The following is a 16,595-nucleotide window of genomic DNA, read 5'->3' on the forward strand; positions in this document are numbered from 1 at the left end:
CCCGACACTCCCCTGCCTCCCAGCCACCCTCCTGACACTCCCCAGCCTCCGAACACTCCCCTGCCTCCCAACCACCCTCCTGACACTCCCCCAGCCTCCCACCACTCCCCTGCCTCCCAACAGTCCCCTGCCCCCTCCCACATCACTCTGCTCCTAAACAGAAGATTTGTTCTGCTCCCTTTATTCATAGTGGACTTATCTTAGATGAGAGTTGAATTGCCTCTATTTCTAGTCGTCTTCATTTTGCAGTTATGTTTAAGGGGTACCACAGAAACTGTACAGTAGCGGGTTGTGACCCCTGGAAAGCAGGGGTGACTTGCGTTTTGCGAGATCTGTGCTTGCTGGGACTTTAGAATAAAGCTATGGAAGATGCCCTCCCGTCCCCCGGAAGTAGTGGAGACTGCAGTCAGCACTCCCAAGCACGCCCCACAGGCTTCCCATGAGCCGCGCATGCGCTCTTGCTGGCAAGCTCCCACCCACAGGCTGGCAAAGGGAAGATGGGCGTCTCTGTGAGGGAAGGAGGGGGCGGGACATGCACCTGGGAAGCGGGACTGGGCCAGGCTCCCCCCGCATGGCTTGCGTCGTCGTGGCACGTGCCCGCTCCAGTTACTAGAACATGCCCCAGCGGCGGGAACCCTGGGGCAGCAGCGCCAGCCCTAAACCCCTGCACTCAAAAAGGAGACGGTAAAAAGGGGCCAGGGAGTCAAAAGACGCCCACATGGTGCCATGGGATTAGGAAACGCGCATGGTTCCGCTTCTTCCCAGCGTCCTGCTTTCATGGGCAGGAAAGAGCAGTGGGCTGCGCCAGGTTGGAGCCGGAAGCCTTCCCCTGGTGAAGGGGGCGGGGGCGACTACAGGACCTAGACACGAGAGGGAGGTTTTAGTCATGGGCACAAAGGGACTGGCACCACAAAGCAGAAAGACACCCACCATGCCGGGGCCCCAATGGCGATCTATTTCTGGTATCAGGTAATATTGTCCCCACCAATAATATTGCCCATATATATGGTTGTGGGGTAAGGCATAGGCAATATTATTAGTGGGGATCATTTATGGGGTAAATGGGACCAGGGGTTGCAGGGTTGTCCCCCGCTCCCTTTAAAAAAATATGGGGGTTGCAGGAGTGTCCCCCGCAGGTTCCATGGGTTAATATTGCAGCAAAAATATGGCAATATCTTTGTATGGCGATATTTTTGCGGAGGTATTAACACTTGGAACCATATTTATACACAAGGCTAGGACAGATATTTGCACCCTAAACCCTGGAGTAGTAATCAGTGGGAACAGCAGATCACAAGGGATCCCTTTCTGAGATCACCCATTGGAAGCACTTCCGGTATCCTCTAAATAGACAACAGTGTGACTTCCCCGAGCAGAGACGCTTGAAAGCATCCTCCCGAGAAGGTCCCAGCAGTAGGTCACCCGTCACGCCGGGGGCGCAGCATCACTCTGGGGCCAAAATCATGAAAACCGCAAATCCATGTGCCCATCACCCACAGAGACACTGCAGTAAACTACCCAAGAACCTTTGCGGGCGCAGAGGACATGCACCCAACAACATCCACAGAATCAGGCAGGAAGCCTGCGTGGAAAAGTCCCTCAGAGACTCAGCCCATTACAGACACCAGGCAGGCGTTCAGGAGCCCCATTTCTGACTCCTCATTCCAAGTGCAAACCCTCAACACCTTTGCTGCAATGGCCCCAATTGGGAGATGCAGCCAGCTTCCGGGGGAGATCCCCCAGGCAAGAAATGAGTGCAGTGTGGAACCGAGCACGCCAGAAGCACGGATATACATGTACATTAAACTCCAAAGCCCCAACATAAATGCAGTAAGAAAATGAGCACCAAATACACCAGGAGGTAAAAGAATGAAGCTCAGAATGCCAAGAGATTGTGGGGTTTCTTGTGCTTCTGGGAAGTTCCTGCACACCCCTTATGGTCATTCAGTGAGACCGGAAGGAACCCTTTTAATAGGCAGGGCTGCAGAACACCTCCCTTGCTACTGAAATCATCCTTGGGTTTCTTAAAATGTGTGTTAAGGCTACACTGTGTGTGTGCATTGTCATCGTATTGATCATTATTGGTACTGATTACATTAACTGGAAAGCAGAGCGTGAACTTTGTTGGATCCCTGCTTACGGCCAAGGCGTCGGCGGGAAGCAGGGAGGATAGGCCCGGGCATGTAGGCCTCGCTGCGCAGCTCCACGAGGAGCAGTAAAGACACGGACACCTTCATGCTGCTCTGGTGCCCCAGAACTGCCTCCGCGGAGTGGGGGCGGGGCCTTTATTCAGACGCCTTGCGTCACCACGTAGCGGGACACAAGGCGGATATAACAAACCTCACACAACGCCACAGAATGTCACATGAGCGTCTGGAGACTGCCCTCCGGTGGTAGCGGTGCGCGGTATAATTCAACATAACATAACATGCCACAGTAGCAAGAGCTGAGTAAAAGAAGTAACCATTGTGAGGACTGGAGTACCCCTTTTGAGGGTTCCTCATGCCCAAACACAGCAGAACTCTAATACAGTTAGCCTGCAGCAAAGTGGACAATATTTTAAAGAAAACACAGATGTGTTTAAAAATCGCCCAACAGGAAGGTAACTGGTGTATGTAGGATTGAGCGAGGGGCGGTCATTGAATGGAGCGTGTCCACCACTCCTTGGCTTTAAACATTGACTGCATTCACAGGGTCCTGTTATCGTTGTTTACTTCATGAGAGCAATATCGTTTTGAGAGAAGACGGGTGTGGGACCAGTCTACTACCATTTCAAAGTGTTGTTGCCAGTGCTGTAGTTCTAAGGGGAAAGTTGTTTATAGAAACAGTTCATGCTTGTGTGTTAATGGTCCTTTCAGGAAAAGCTCAGGGTCCTGAGGAAGCGGTGGGGGAAGTGTGGAAACATGCGTCAGCAAGAGAACCAAGGCAGAGTGCATTTGCAGGGCATACTCTGTGGGCATAAATAGCACCCAAGTATGAGTACTTTGGGCATTTCTATAAGGTTGATGCCCTTTATTTTGCCCTGTTTTTCTCCTCGAAAAGGGAAAATCTGTCACAAGCTAGAACAAGCCCAGAATATTGCACTAACGTTACTCAGAGTATGTTCTCCTTCTTACCCTGGAGGGTAGCATAGAGTAACACAGCCCTTGAACACCGAGCAGTGCTTGTATAGCAGGGTCCGGGGTCTAGGGGGCTGGCTGCTGCTTCTCGTGCACTGTTCAGGATACACGCACACATCCGTGCCCTGGTAGAGTGCCCAAGAGTCGGCCGAGTCTGAGCAGGTCTCTCGTAGCCAGCTCATCTCTAAATATTTATGTTTCCACCCCACCCAGTGGGTGAGCGAATGCCAGCCTGACGCAGCCTTCCACTCTCCTGCTCGGCCGGCTACAGAGAGTTCGCCTCCAGTTCCTGCCCTGGAAGAGGGCAGAATGGGGTAGGTACGCAACCCCCTGCACCCCGAATTCCAAATCTCCCCGCTTCCGGGGCTCCCTTCTTTGCCCCTTTGTTCTTTAGATCCTTCTTTCCTTGCTTATCGTATTGCATGTTACACAGAAGTCCAACGTGGTGTTTCTGTGTCTCTTTGCATGGCCAGGGCTTGCTGCGATCCAGCTTACCCACGGTACTTCCTTTGGCGCAGCCCTTGCTATCTGTAGTTTGCTGGTTCCTAATATTGTGAATAAAAGGTGTTGCTGAGAGAATGAGCTGCGGAAGGGGACATAGCCTCAATGACCCCTTCTGGAAGTTCAGGAGGAACCCAAGGTTGCAAGCTCTTATATACTGAAGCCTCTGGTGAACCCTTTACTGCCCTCAACGAGGAAGGCTCAGCTGCCGCTTCTCATGGACCATGTAGCAATCGGGTCTGGGACCAGGCCAAGGGTACCAACCTCATTTCCGGGGCCCGTAACCTTTGCTGATGGGCCTCAACATTCTGGATTGTGCACTCTGTTTATAGTAAGGCATGTTTCAATTTGATCCAAATTAGTACTCAGTATTTACTAACTAAAGGTGACTCTTTTGAGACCCTGCCGGTAAATACGTTGATTCAGGGTTCCGTTGTTACCCCGACGGGAGATGCCTTTCATCAGATTATCATTGCTCTTTTATAAGTGGCTTCCAAGTGCAGGATCGGGATTTGACCTTGTGTTGCGCTGCGTTGTCTTGCTTCCAAGAGAAATTCGTTGCCCCTGAGCTATCCGTCCTCCTCGATGCATGTTAAATGGTCCATCAGCCCTGTTTAGATGATGAAGCATTACCTAAGATTTCATAATTTTTATTTTTTTATTGTATATGGCCGAATTAATCAACCTTTACAAAAATACATAATTTCATCTCAGAATCATGATTTACACATTATAACATTTCAATATCAATCCCTTATAAAATCAAACAGTTATCATTGATCATGCTCCATCAACAAATTCACAAACATCTAGAACATCATTTTTGTAAATCTTATCGGCACACCTTTGCAAGCGACCTTGACAATTTTTATATTACAAGTAAAAGGGAAAAAACGTATTGCAGACTTCCAACGACCTATCCATTCATTCTAAAATACTTTCTCCTACATTTGAAGATTTACAATGTTTAAAAAGCGATTTAGGGCTACAACAAGAGCAACATTGTCACCCCACATAAGCCTTGACCAAAAAAGATTGGTACAATAGTTGGATTTTATAGACAAATCATCACCAAATGTCTGTGATCTAAGAGGATGAAAGTGCGGGCCGTTTAGTACCCAGTGTTTCAACGTTTCTAACGCTGTAGATAGTTTACAAAAGCGACAATACATATGCTCATTTGATGTCTTACAAGCAATCCAGTGCTTGGTACAACCCCCACCCTTAACAACAACCAGTACAGGAGCTCCAGCAGGAACTGAGAACCCTGTTACTGACGAGTGATGTGAAAGAGGTGCCATCAGAGCAGAGAGAATCAGCCTGCAACTCTGTATTTTCTGGTGCCCAATAAATGGGGGAGGGACTCCGTCCCACCCTGCACCTCAGGGCCTTGAACAAGTTCCTGAGGAAAAACAAGTTCAGTATGGTGACGTTGAAAGAGATTCTCCAGGCTCTGCAACCGCAGGAGTGGTTGGTATCGCTGGATCGCCAGGCCTTCATGTGCCAATTCATTGGAGGCCCAGGCAGTTCCTGTAATTCATCATAGGAGACACTGATTATCAATTCAAGGTGCTCCCCTTTGGCTTAACCTCTGCGGCCAGGGTTTTCACAAAGCTGATGGCAGTGGTGGCGGCGCACCTCAGGAGTTACAGTGTACACGTATTCCCATACCAGGACGACTGGCCGATCTGAGGAAGGTCTCTGGAGCAGGTATTAGTGCAGCTCTTGGAAACCTGCTCGTTTGGGCTTCTCTCTAAATGTCCAGAAGTCCCACGTCACACCAACACAGAAGCTCTAATTCATCAGAGCAGTCCTGGACACATGGGTGGGGAAGGCCTTACCTCTCGAAGACAGAGTTACATGTCCCAGGCACATGGTCGAGCTTTTCCAGAGCCACAGCAGTCTACCAGTGGCTGCCTTCCTCCGCCTCTTCGGTCTCATGGCTTCCTGCATTTTTCTGGGGCCAGAGATGGGATTGTGAATGTGATCTATGCAATGGCTGTTGTGGAATCAATGGTCCCAGTACTGTGATGCCTTGAAGGACCTTCTCAAGGTGTTAAGGCCAGCGACCAGCGACCTCTCTTCGTGGGCCAGCAGAGAACATGATGACGGTTGAACCCTTTTGGCCTCTGCGGCCCCAAGCACAGGTGGTCACTGATGCGCCATTTAAGGGTTGGGAAGTTCACTCCAGGGACTTGCAGGTGAGTGGCCTTTGGACATCAATGCAATGCTGGTAGCATATCAACTGTCTGGAGTTGTGGGTGACTAGGTTGGCATGATGGCATTTGCTCCCTCACGCAAGGTGAAGCACATCCTCCTTCTGACGGACAACACAGTGGACATACACTACCTCAACAAACGGGGGTGTTCGGTCTCTGCCCCTATGTAGCGAGGCGCTGCAACTATGGTTCTGGTTACAGGAGAACCGGATTTCTGCTTCAGCTGCCCATCTAGCAGGAGCGGAGAACTAGCTGGCGGATGCTCTGTGCAGGCAGAGTTCAGTTTCACACGAGTGGGAAGTGTGCCAGAAAGTTCTCAAAGAGATCTTCGCTCAATGGGGTACCCCGACAGTGGATCTGTTTTCCACAAGGACCATCGTGAGGTGTAGACAGTTTTGCTGAAGAGAATTCCCAGAAAAGGGTACACTCAGAGACGTGTGCCTGGTGGAGTGGGTCTTCAACCTCCCATATGCATTCCGTCCAAAACCTGTCATCCCGCGGTTTCTCAGGAGGTTGAGGAGGTTTGGAGCCACTATGATCTTGATCACCCCGGATTGGGCGAGGAGAACATGTGACTCTGAACCTTCTCCACTTGAGCATCTGCCCACCTCTCCAGTTTCCTTGACGACTGGACCTCCCATCCCAGTCAGAAGGTTGGGTGCTTCACCCTAACCTGGAATCCCTCAACCTACATGCCTGGCTCTTGAAAGAATGAGGTATGATGACTAGGACCTCTCAGAAGAGGTACTTGGGTGCTACTGGCTGCACTGAGACTCTCTATGAGATCTTTGTAAGCGTCCAGGGGGAGAAAATACGTTTCAGGCGTGGTGTAGGGAACGCTGGATAGATCCTATTGCTTGTCCCACCACTGCAGTGATGAAGTTCCCTCTGTCACTGGCCTCTAGAGGCCTTCCGATAGGCACAGTCAAAGGCTATTTGGTGGTTTTGTCTGTGTTCAAGAGGTTGACGGATCAAGGATATTTTTTCACGATCCCTGTAATGACCCAATTCCTGAAACACCTTGTAAAATGGTTCCGCTTACTCTGTTTTTGGTTCTGGACTGGGACGTCAATTTGTTTGACATTTTTGAGGGAGGCACCGTTTGAGTACAGGCATTCATGTCCTGTTGGGCTGCTTCCCCTGAAAACGGCTTTCCTGGTGGCAACCACATAAGCAGAACATGTTAGAGAGCTTCTGGCTGTATCTTGCAATCCTCTTTTCCTACGATTTTTCAAGGAGAAGACGTTGGTCAAGGTGCGTCCTGCGTGTATGCCAAACGTGGTTTCTGAATTCAACGTGTCCCAGAGCATTGATTTGGATGTTTTCTATCCTCATGGTATAAATACTGTCAGCCAATTGCGTCCAGTTTGGTTCTGTTCCTCACAGAAAAAGGTTTGCTTTTTGTCTGTCTTCAAGCCGAATCCTCTGTGTTCTTCCTCCACGGCAGCTGAGCTTGGGGGAAAAAGGTGGGCAACTGAGGTTCGGGGCCTAGTGACGTAATACATATATGGCCGACATCCCATCCAGAGCTGATGAGTGGAACGGACGAGTCAAGGGGAGTTGATGATCGATGTCGGGTCTTACTACGCCCTGTGTCGAAAAGGTTTCCCAGCAGCTGATGGAGGAAGGTTATCTGTCTGATGAGGAACCTACGAGAGAAGAATCCATAGAAAAAACATTTCTGGTAAGTAATTTCTCCATCGCGCTGCCTGTAGGCAGACCAGTATGTAGAGTTTAAACTAAGGCAAAACGTATCAACTTCAGCTGTTAAGATGGACGACTTCTGGATTGGACGAGTGTGTGGATGTGGATGGAGCTCTGAAGCCTGACACCACCCACGCACTGGTGTTATGCCGCATAGTTGCTGCTGCTGCCCTAAAACTCCAAGACCAGCCAAGCTAAGATCATATAGGACCACACGCGTGTACCATTCACTCTTACATCATCACAGGGTCCGCCTCAAGGGCTCTGCTTCAGATGCTACATGAGGGTCGTGGGTAAGTGCACACCTGGGGTGCAGAAGCACTGTGCCATTTAATCCTAGGGTAAATACTGCAACCAGCCATGGGAGCCATCACTGCCAACTGTGAGAGGATAATTGCATTGCCAAGAAAGGGTCCATGGTGTTCACTGAAGCAGAAGGACGTATGGCTCATCAGGGGTCACATACTCCTAGAAAGGGGTGCCGGCACACCGTGGAAGGAAGCAACTGCTGTGGCATCGCCTTCATAGAATGGTCAGGAGAGGACTCCAGATATTCTGCCATGCTTAGCAGTCCAGTAGATGTTTACCTCCAGCCTCCTTTCTCCTCCTTACCCCCAGACTTCTGCACCTCCCCATACAGCCTCCTACCTCCTCCTTACCACAATTTCCTGCACATCCCCTAAAGCCTCCTATCTCCTCCTTAAGCCCAGACTTCTGCACCTCCCCATACAGCCTCCTATTTCCTCCTTACCCCCAGACTTCTGCGCCGCCCCCTACAGCCTCCTATCTCCTCCTTACCCCCCAGACATCTGCAACTCTCCATACAGCCTCCTATCTCCTCCTTACCCCCAGACATCTGCAACTCTCCAAACAGCCTCCTATCTCCTCCTTAACCCCAGACTTCTGCTGCTCCCCATACATCCTCCTATTTCCTCCTTACCCCCAGACTTCTGCACCGCCCCCTACAGCCTCCTATCTCCTCCTTACCCCCCAGACATCTGCAACTCTCCATACAGCCTCCTATCTCCTCCTTACCCCCAGACATCTGCAACTCCCCTACAGCCTCCTATGTCCTCCTTACCCCCAGACTTCTGCACCTCCCTCTACAGCCTCCTGTCTCCTCCTTACCCCAGACTTCTGCACCTCCCCTACAACCTCCTATATCCTCCATACCCCCTTACTTCTGTACCTGCGCATACAGCTTCCTACCTCCTCCTTACCCCAATTTCCTGCACATCCCCTACAGCCTCCTATCTCCTCCTTATCCCCAGACCTCTGCACCTCCCCATACAGCCTCCTACCTCATCCTTACCCCAATTTCCTGCACATCACCTACAGCCTCCAATCTCCTCCTTACCCCAGATGTCTACACCTCCCCATACAGCCTCCTATCTCCTCCTTACCCCCAATTTCCTGCACCTCCTCTACAACCTCCTATCTCCTCCTTACTCCCAGTCTCATGCACCGCACCTATCCTACAGACTCCTATCTCCTCCTCACCCCAGACTTCTGCACCTCCCCTACAACCTCCTATCTCCTCCTTACCCCAAATCTCATGCACCTATCCTACAACCTCCTATCCCCTCCTTACCCTCAGACTTCTGCACCTCCCCTAATACCTCCTATCTCCTCCTTGGCCCAGTCTCCTGCACCTAACCTATAGTCTCCTATCTCCTCCTTTCCACAGACTTCTGCACAACACCCTCCAGCCTCCTCTCTGTTCCTTACCCCCAATCTCCTGCACCTCCCCTACAGCCTCCTCTCTCCTCCTTACCCCCAATATCTTGCACCTCCCCTACAGCCTCCTCTCTCCTCCTTACCCCCAATCTCTTGCACCTCCCCATACAGCCTCCTCTCTGCTCCTTTCCCCCAATCTTCTGCACCTCCCCTACAGCCTCCTATCTCCTCCTTACTCCCAGTCTCATGCACCGCACCTATCCTACAGACTCCTATCTCCTCCTCACCCCAGACTTCTGCACCTCCCCTAATACCTCCTATCGCCTCCTTAGCCCAGTCTCCTGCGCCTATCCTATAGTCTACTATCGCCCCCTTTCCACAGACTTCTGCACCCCACCTACAGCCTCTTATCTCCTCCTTACCCCCAATCTCCTGCACCTCCCCTACAGCCTCCTCTCTCCTCCTTACCCCAATCTCCTACACCTTCCCTACAGCCTCCTCTCTCCTCCTTACCCCCAACCTCCTGTACCTCCACTACAGCCTCCTCCTCTTTACCCCCAGACTGCTGCACCTCCCCTACAGCCTCCTCTCTCCTCCTTACCCCAACCTCCTGTACCTCCCCTACAGCCTCATCTCTCCTCTTTACCCCCAAACTCCTGTACCTCCCCTACAGCCTCCTCTCTCCTCTTTACCCCCAGACTGCTGCACCTCCCCTACAGCCTCCTCTCTCCTCTTTATCCCCAACCTCCTGTACCTCCCCTACAGCCTCGTCTCTCCTCCTTACCCCCAACCTCTTGTACCTCCCCTACAGCCTCCTCTCTCCTCTTTATCCCCAGACTGCTGCACCTCCGCTACAGCTTCCTCTCTCCGCTTTACCCCCGAACGCCTGCACCTATCCTACAGACTCGTATCTCGTCCTTAGCCCCAGACTTCTGCATCGAGCTGAAGAGCCCCCTGGTTCGGGGAGGAAGGCTATTCCTTCTTAGGGATCAGCACCGCAGGGGCCCTGGCCTGCAGGTTCAGGCAGGAGTGTTGTGTGGTGCACGCACCATGAACATGGCACCCCTTCCTAGAGCCCCTCGTGCCAAATCAATGTCCTCCTGATTCCTCTTTTCATCAAGTCCTGCATCTCACACAGACACAACACCCTCTCTTATTTACATTCCTTCCCCAGAACATTCCATTCGGGTCTCTGGAGGGCATTGCTAAAGGATGGCAACCAAGGATTGCAATGCCAGGGATGGGGGCCTGCTCTATGTGGAGGGATTGTTTTTAACCCCATGCAGTCATGCTCTCTGTTCAGAGACTACTTGCAAGTGTGTCTGATTTCAGGAGGGTGTTGCAGGTCTTCCTCCTGAATCCCCCTATAGCCTCCTCTCTCCTCCTTACCCCCAATCTCTTGCACCTCCCCTACAGCCTCCCCTCTCCCCCTTACCTCCAATCTTCTGCACCTCCCCTACAGCCTCCTATCTCCTCCTTACTCCCAGTCTCATGCACCGCACCTATCCTACAGACTCCTGTCTCCTCCTCACCCCAGACTTCTGCACCTCCCCTAATACCTCCTATCGCCTCCTTAGCCCAGTCTCCTGCGCCTATCCTATAGTCTACTATCGCCCCCTTTCCACAGACTTCTGCACCCCACCTACAGCCTCTTATCTCCTCCTTACCCCCAATCTCCTGCACCTCCCCTACAGCCTCCTCTCTCCTCCTTACCCCCAATCTCCTGCAACTCCCCCTACAGCCTCCTATCTCCTCCTTACCCCCAGACATCTGCAACACCCCATACAGCCTCCTATCTCCTCCTTAACCCCAGACTTCTGCAACTCCCCATACAGCCTCCTATCTCCTCCTTACCCCCAGACATCTGCAACTCTCCATACAGCCTCCTCTCTCCTCCTTACCCCCGGATTTAGGCACCTCCCCATACAGCTTCCTACCTCCTCCTTACCCCAATGTCCTGCACCTCCCCTACAGCCTCCTATCTCCTTCTTACCCCCAGTCTCATGCACCTATCCTACAGACTCCTATCTCCTCCTTACCTCCAGACACCTGCAACTCCCCATACAGCTTCCTACCTCCTCCTTACCACAATTTCCTCCACATCCCCTACAGCCTCCTATCTCCTCCTTAACCCCAGACTTCTGCACCTCCCCATACAGCCTCCTATTTCCTCATTTCCCCCAGACTTCTGCACCGCCCCCTACAGCCTCCTATCTCCTCCTTAACCCCAGACTTCTGCAACTCCCCATACAGCCTCCTATCTCCTCCTTACCCCCAGACATCTGCAACTCTCCAAACAGCCTCCTATCTCCTCCTTAACCCCAGACTTCTGCACCGCTTCCTACAGCCTCCTATCTCCTCCTTACCCCCCAGACATCTGCAACTCTCCATACAGCCTCCTATCTCCTCCTTACCCCCAGACATCTGCAACTCCCCTATAGCCTCCTATGTCATCCTTACCCCCAGACTTCTACACCTCCCTCTACAGCCTCCTGTCTCCTCCTTACCCCAGACTTCTGCACCTCCCCTACAGCCTCCTATATCCTCCTTACCCCCTGACTTCTGCACCTCCCCATACAGCTTCCTACCTCCTCCTTACCCCAATTTCTTGCACATCCCCTACAGCCTCCTAACTCCTCCTTATCCCCAGACCTCTGCACCTCCCCATACAGCCTCCTACCTCATCCTTACCCCAATTTCCTGCACATCACCTACAGCCTCCAATCTCCTCCTTACCCCAGATGTCTTCACCTCCCCATACAGCCTCCTATCTCCTCCTTACCCCCAATTTCCTGCACCTCCTCTACAACCTCCTATCTCCTCCTTACTCCCAGTCTCATGCACCGCACCTATCCTACAGACTCCTATCTCCTCCTCACCCCAGACTTCTGCACCTCCCCTACAACCTCCTATGTCCTCCTTACCCCAAATCTCATGCACCTATCCTACAACCTCCTATCCCCTCCTTACCCTCAGACTTCTGCACCTCCCCTAATACCTCCTATCTCCTCCTTAGCCCAGTCTCCTGCACCTAACCTATCGTCTCCTATCTCCTCCTTTCCACAGACTTCTGCACCACACCCTCCAGCCTCCTCTCTGTTCCTTACCCCCAATCTCCTGCACCTCCCCTACAGCCTCCTCTCTCCTCCTTACCCCCAATATCTTGCACCGCCCCTACAGCCTCCTCTCTCCTCCTTACCCCAAATCTCTTGCACCTCCCCATACAGCCTCCTCTCTGCTCCTTTCCCCCAATCTCCTGTATCCCCCTATAGCCTCCTCTCTCCTCCTTACCCCCAATCTCTTGCACCTCCCCTACAGCCTCCTCTCTGCTCCTTACCTCCAATATTCTGCACCTCCCCTACAGCCTCCTATCTCCTATTTACTCCCAGTCTCATGCACCGCACCTATCCTACAGACTCCTATCTCCTCCTCACCCCAGAATTCTGCACCTCCCCTAATACCTCCTATCGCCTCCTTAGCCCAGTCTCCTGCGCCTATCCTATAGTCTACTATCGCCCCCTTTCCACAGACGTCTGCACCCCACCTACAGCCTCTTATCTCCTCCTTACCCCCAATCTCCTGCACCTCCCCTACAGCCTCCTCTCTCCTCCTTACCCCCAATCTCCTGCACCTTCCCTACAGCCTCCTCTCTCCTCCTTACCCCCAACCTCCTGTACCTCCACTACAGCCTCCTCCTCTTTACCCCCAGACTGCTGCACCTCCCCTACAGCCTCCTCTCTCCTCCTTACCCCCAACCTCTTGTACCTCCCCTACAGCCTCATCTCTCCTCTTTACCCCCAAACTCCTGTACCTCCCCTACAGCCTCCTCTCTCCTCTTTACCCCCAACCTCCTGTACCTCCCCTACAGCCTCGTCTCTCCTCCTTACCCCCAACCTCCTGTACCTCCCCTACAGTCTCCTCTCTCCTCTTTACCCCCAGACTGCTGCACCTCCCCTACAGCTTCCTCTCTCCGCTTTACCCCCGAACGCCTGCACCTATCCTACAGACTCGTATCTCGTCCTTAGCCCCAGACTTCTGCATCGAGCTGAAGAGCCCCCTGGTTCGGGGAGGAAGGCTATTCCTTCTTAGGGATCAGCACCGCAGGGGCCCTGGCCTGCAGGTTCAGGCAGGAGTGTTGTGTGGTGCACGCTGCTCACCATGAACATGGCCCCCCTTCCTAGAGCCCCTCGTGCCAAATCAATGTCCTCCTGATTCCTCTTTTCATCAAGTCCTGCATCTCACACAGACACAACACCCTCTCTTATTTACATTCCTTCCCCAGAACATTCCATTCGGGTCTCTGGAGGGCATTGCTAAAGGATGGCAAGCAAGGATTGCAATGCCAGGGATGGGGGCCTGCTCTATGTGGAGGGATTGTTTTTTACCCCATGCAGTCATGCTCTCTGTTCAGAGACTACTGCAAGTGTGTCTGATTTCAGGAGGGTGTTGCAGGTCTTGTAGAAGTGAACAACTAAAGCCTCCATTCAGCTCACCCTCGACAAAGCAGAGGTCATGGCCGGGTCATGCCCCCCAAGGGAGATGGTGATTTCTGGCTCTGTAGTGCCTGAGGTAGCTTTGGGTCCATGTAGAGAACAGGTGGCCTAGTTCTTTGGCAGGAACTTTGTGGGGCGGGATCAGATGGTGTTGCGTGTGGTTGGCTGCCTCTCTGAAGGGGGCCTCATAGTGCTAAAAAAAAAGTGAATTAATGCAGCTTTGAGGGTAAACTTCCCCATCTCGTTCAATCCAAAATGACAAACATTCCCACTGCAATGGTTGTAACCCACTTTGGAGTGGAATATCCAGACGGAGTCCTCGGGGCACTCAAGCAACACCACAGGAGTGAACTCCAAGAGGCCGATATGGAGACTGGGATATCCCAGAGCACAGGATACATTCTTCCCAGAGTCCTCCTCTTCCGTTCAGACCTCGTCTAGGAGTAGTCTGCACTGGGAATGCCCAACACTACACTGCTCTAGGCCAACGCGGTCAGTCATTGTAATTGTAATAGGTTATTTATAAGGCGCTCAATACCCAGAGGTTTCTTAGCGTGGACCCGGGGATCGAACCTGTGTTGCTCCATGTCGACTTGCTTCCAAGGCGTGCACTTTGCCCGTGAGCTATCCTCCCGAGACCGGTCAGTGCCAGTGGTGCCTTCCCCGGTACTCACAGCGAGCCACGTGAGTTATTTCTGATCTTTGTTGAGTTACAGCAGGTGATTTCTAGTAAGAGCCAGTTGGGGTAAAACAGACAGAGTATTGAAATGCACCCCAAAGGTGCAATGCTCGGGGGCCTACGATGCAAGCAGCACATGTTCCCCCACAAGGTGAATGTATGGTTTAGTGCTGAGCCTAACATTGTGTTGCCTACAGATCAGGGTCTGAAGTAGTGTCGGCTTGTTTAAGCTGCTCTTGGGTTTTCATTGTAACCAGTACATGGGCCTGTCTGTCTTTTGTCCTTGGCAAATGCCCGCTGCATAAGCAGGTTGTCCTCTGAGGGCAAGGAGGCTGCGGAAGTTGTGTAAGGTTATGGAACACAAGGGCTGTCTACGGCGCTCTTCTTCACGTTAAACTAACCATTCTAAACCTACCCTTTTCCAGATCATCGCAAGCGGTTCGAGGACTGGTCTCGTGGCGCTCGGATGTCTCTTAAGGAATGTTTCGAACCATCCCCTACAAAGCTGGCCGTGGATGACAAACTAAACACGCTCAATGTAAGCTATTACCTGCATCTTCCCACCCAAGCTTGGAAAACCTGTGGCCATGAGCCTCATTGTCATTCTCTTGAATGTTGAATCCTTCGCCTTTAAGAAAAGAACTAGAGTGTGTTGTGTTGGATGTTCAGTGCGAGAGGACGCGTGTTATTATAATCTCCTTTTTGTGAGGGCACAGTCTATGCCAGCGACACACAGCTGGGCCTGGTTCACAGTCGTGTTTTATAATGTCGCCGTCTCAGGTTCCACGAATACGGCCCCTTGTCTCTGGCAAGTGAGGTACACATTTTGCAATGAGAGTGATTTTCCGTTTGAATGTGTACAGCGCCTTCTTCATAAGTCAGACATTATATGCCAACGAAAAATCTGCAACAGGTTCAATGAATTTATCGGCAATGGAATAACATGCTTCCATTTTAAAACACAGAAAATCTCCAAAGATAAAAAAACACGATAACATAGCCCTTAAACTGTTTCCAAAATGCAACCCAGTTAAACTTAATCAGCTGGAAGACTTCCATCCTCTCACAGCGCTCAGCCCACAGCGCTGCTGCTGTTTACATGCGCGGATCAAATATTGGGCTACAGCGAAGAGAAACAGGGGTTTCAGCAAATGTAGTCCTGGAATTAGGATAACTTTCCACAGATTCCGAATCTGGACGAAATGTCCCCACAGATTCTGAATCTGAGGATACCAAAATCCCCCTAAAGCCTCGTATCTCCTCCTTACCCCCAGACTGCTGCACCTCTCCTATAGCCTCATGCCCCCTCCGTATCCCCAACCTCCTGTACCTCCCCTACAGCCTCCCATCTCCTCCTTACCCCCAGACTGCTGCACCTCCCCTACAGCCTCATATCACCTCCTTACCCCCAACCTCCTGTACCTCCCCTACAGCCTCCCATCTCCTCCTTACCCCCAGACTGCTGCACCTCTTCTAGAGCCTCATGTCTCCTCCGTATCCCCAACCTCCTGTACCTCCCCATTCAGCCTCCTACCTCCCACTTACCCCCAGACTGCTGCACCTCCCCTACAGCCTCATGTCTCCTCCTTACCCCCAACCTCCTGTACCTCCCCTACAGCCTCATACCCCTTCCTTACCCCCAGACTGCTGCACCTCCCCTACACCCTCATGTCTCCTCCCTGCCCCCAACCTCCTGTACCTCCTCTACAGCCTCATATCCCCTCCTTACCCCCAGACTGCTGCACCTCTCCTACAGCCTCATGTCACCTCATTTCCCCCAACCTCCTGTACCTCCCCATACAGCCTCCCATCTCCTCCTTACCCCGAGACTGCTGCACCTCTTCTAGAGCCTCATGTCTCCTCCGTATCCCCAACCTCCTGTACCTCCCCATACAGCCTCCTACCTCCTCATTACCCCCAGACTGCTGCGCCTCCCTACAGCCTCATGCCCCCTCCGTATCCCCAACCTCCTGTACCTCCCCTACAGCCTCCCATCTCCTCCTTACCCCCAGGCTGCCGCACCTCCCCTACAGCCTCACATCACCTCCTTACCCCCAACCTCCTGTACCTCCCCTACAGCCTCCCATCTCCTCCTTACCCCCAGACTGCTGCACCTCCCCTACAGCCTCATGTCTCCTCCTTACCCCCAACCTCCTGTACCTCCCCATTCAGCCTCCTACCTCCCACTTACCCCCAGACTGCT

General features: G+C 52.2%; 1 protein-coding gene across 8 annotated transcripts in view; it reads left to right on the forward strand.

The window, feature by feature from the left end:
* SYNE2 (spectrin repeat containing nuclear envelope protein 2) overlaps window positions 1-16,595 on the forward strand; it is a 1,840,150-nt gene that overhangs the window by 663,160 nt on the left and 1,160,395 nt on the right. For all 8 annotated transcript variants that reach the window (XM_069638223.1, XM_069638224.1, XM_069638227.1 and 5 more), the window contains one exon: window positions 14,818-14,930. In XM_069638223.1, coding sequence (XP_069494324.1) covers window positions 14,818-14,930 — 113 coding nt within the window. The remainder of the gene's footprint in view (window positions 1-14,817; window positions 14,931-16,595) is intronic.

The sequence above is a fragment of the Ambystoma mexicanum genome, chromosome 14 (assembly GCF_040938575.1).
Source record: "Ambystoma mexicanum isolate Mex_15411 chromosome 14, UKY_AmexF1_1, whole genome shotgun sequence".
In the NCBI taxonomy this organism is placed as follows: Eukaryota; Metazoa; Chordata; class Amphibia; order Caudata; family Ambystomatidae; genus Ambystoma; species Ambystoma mexicanum.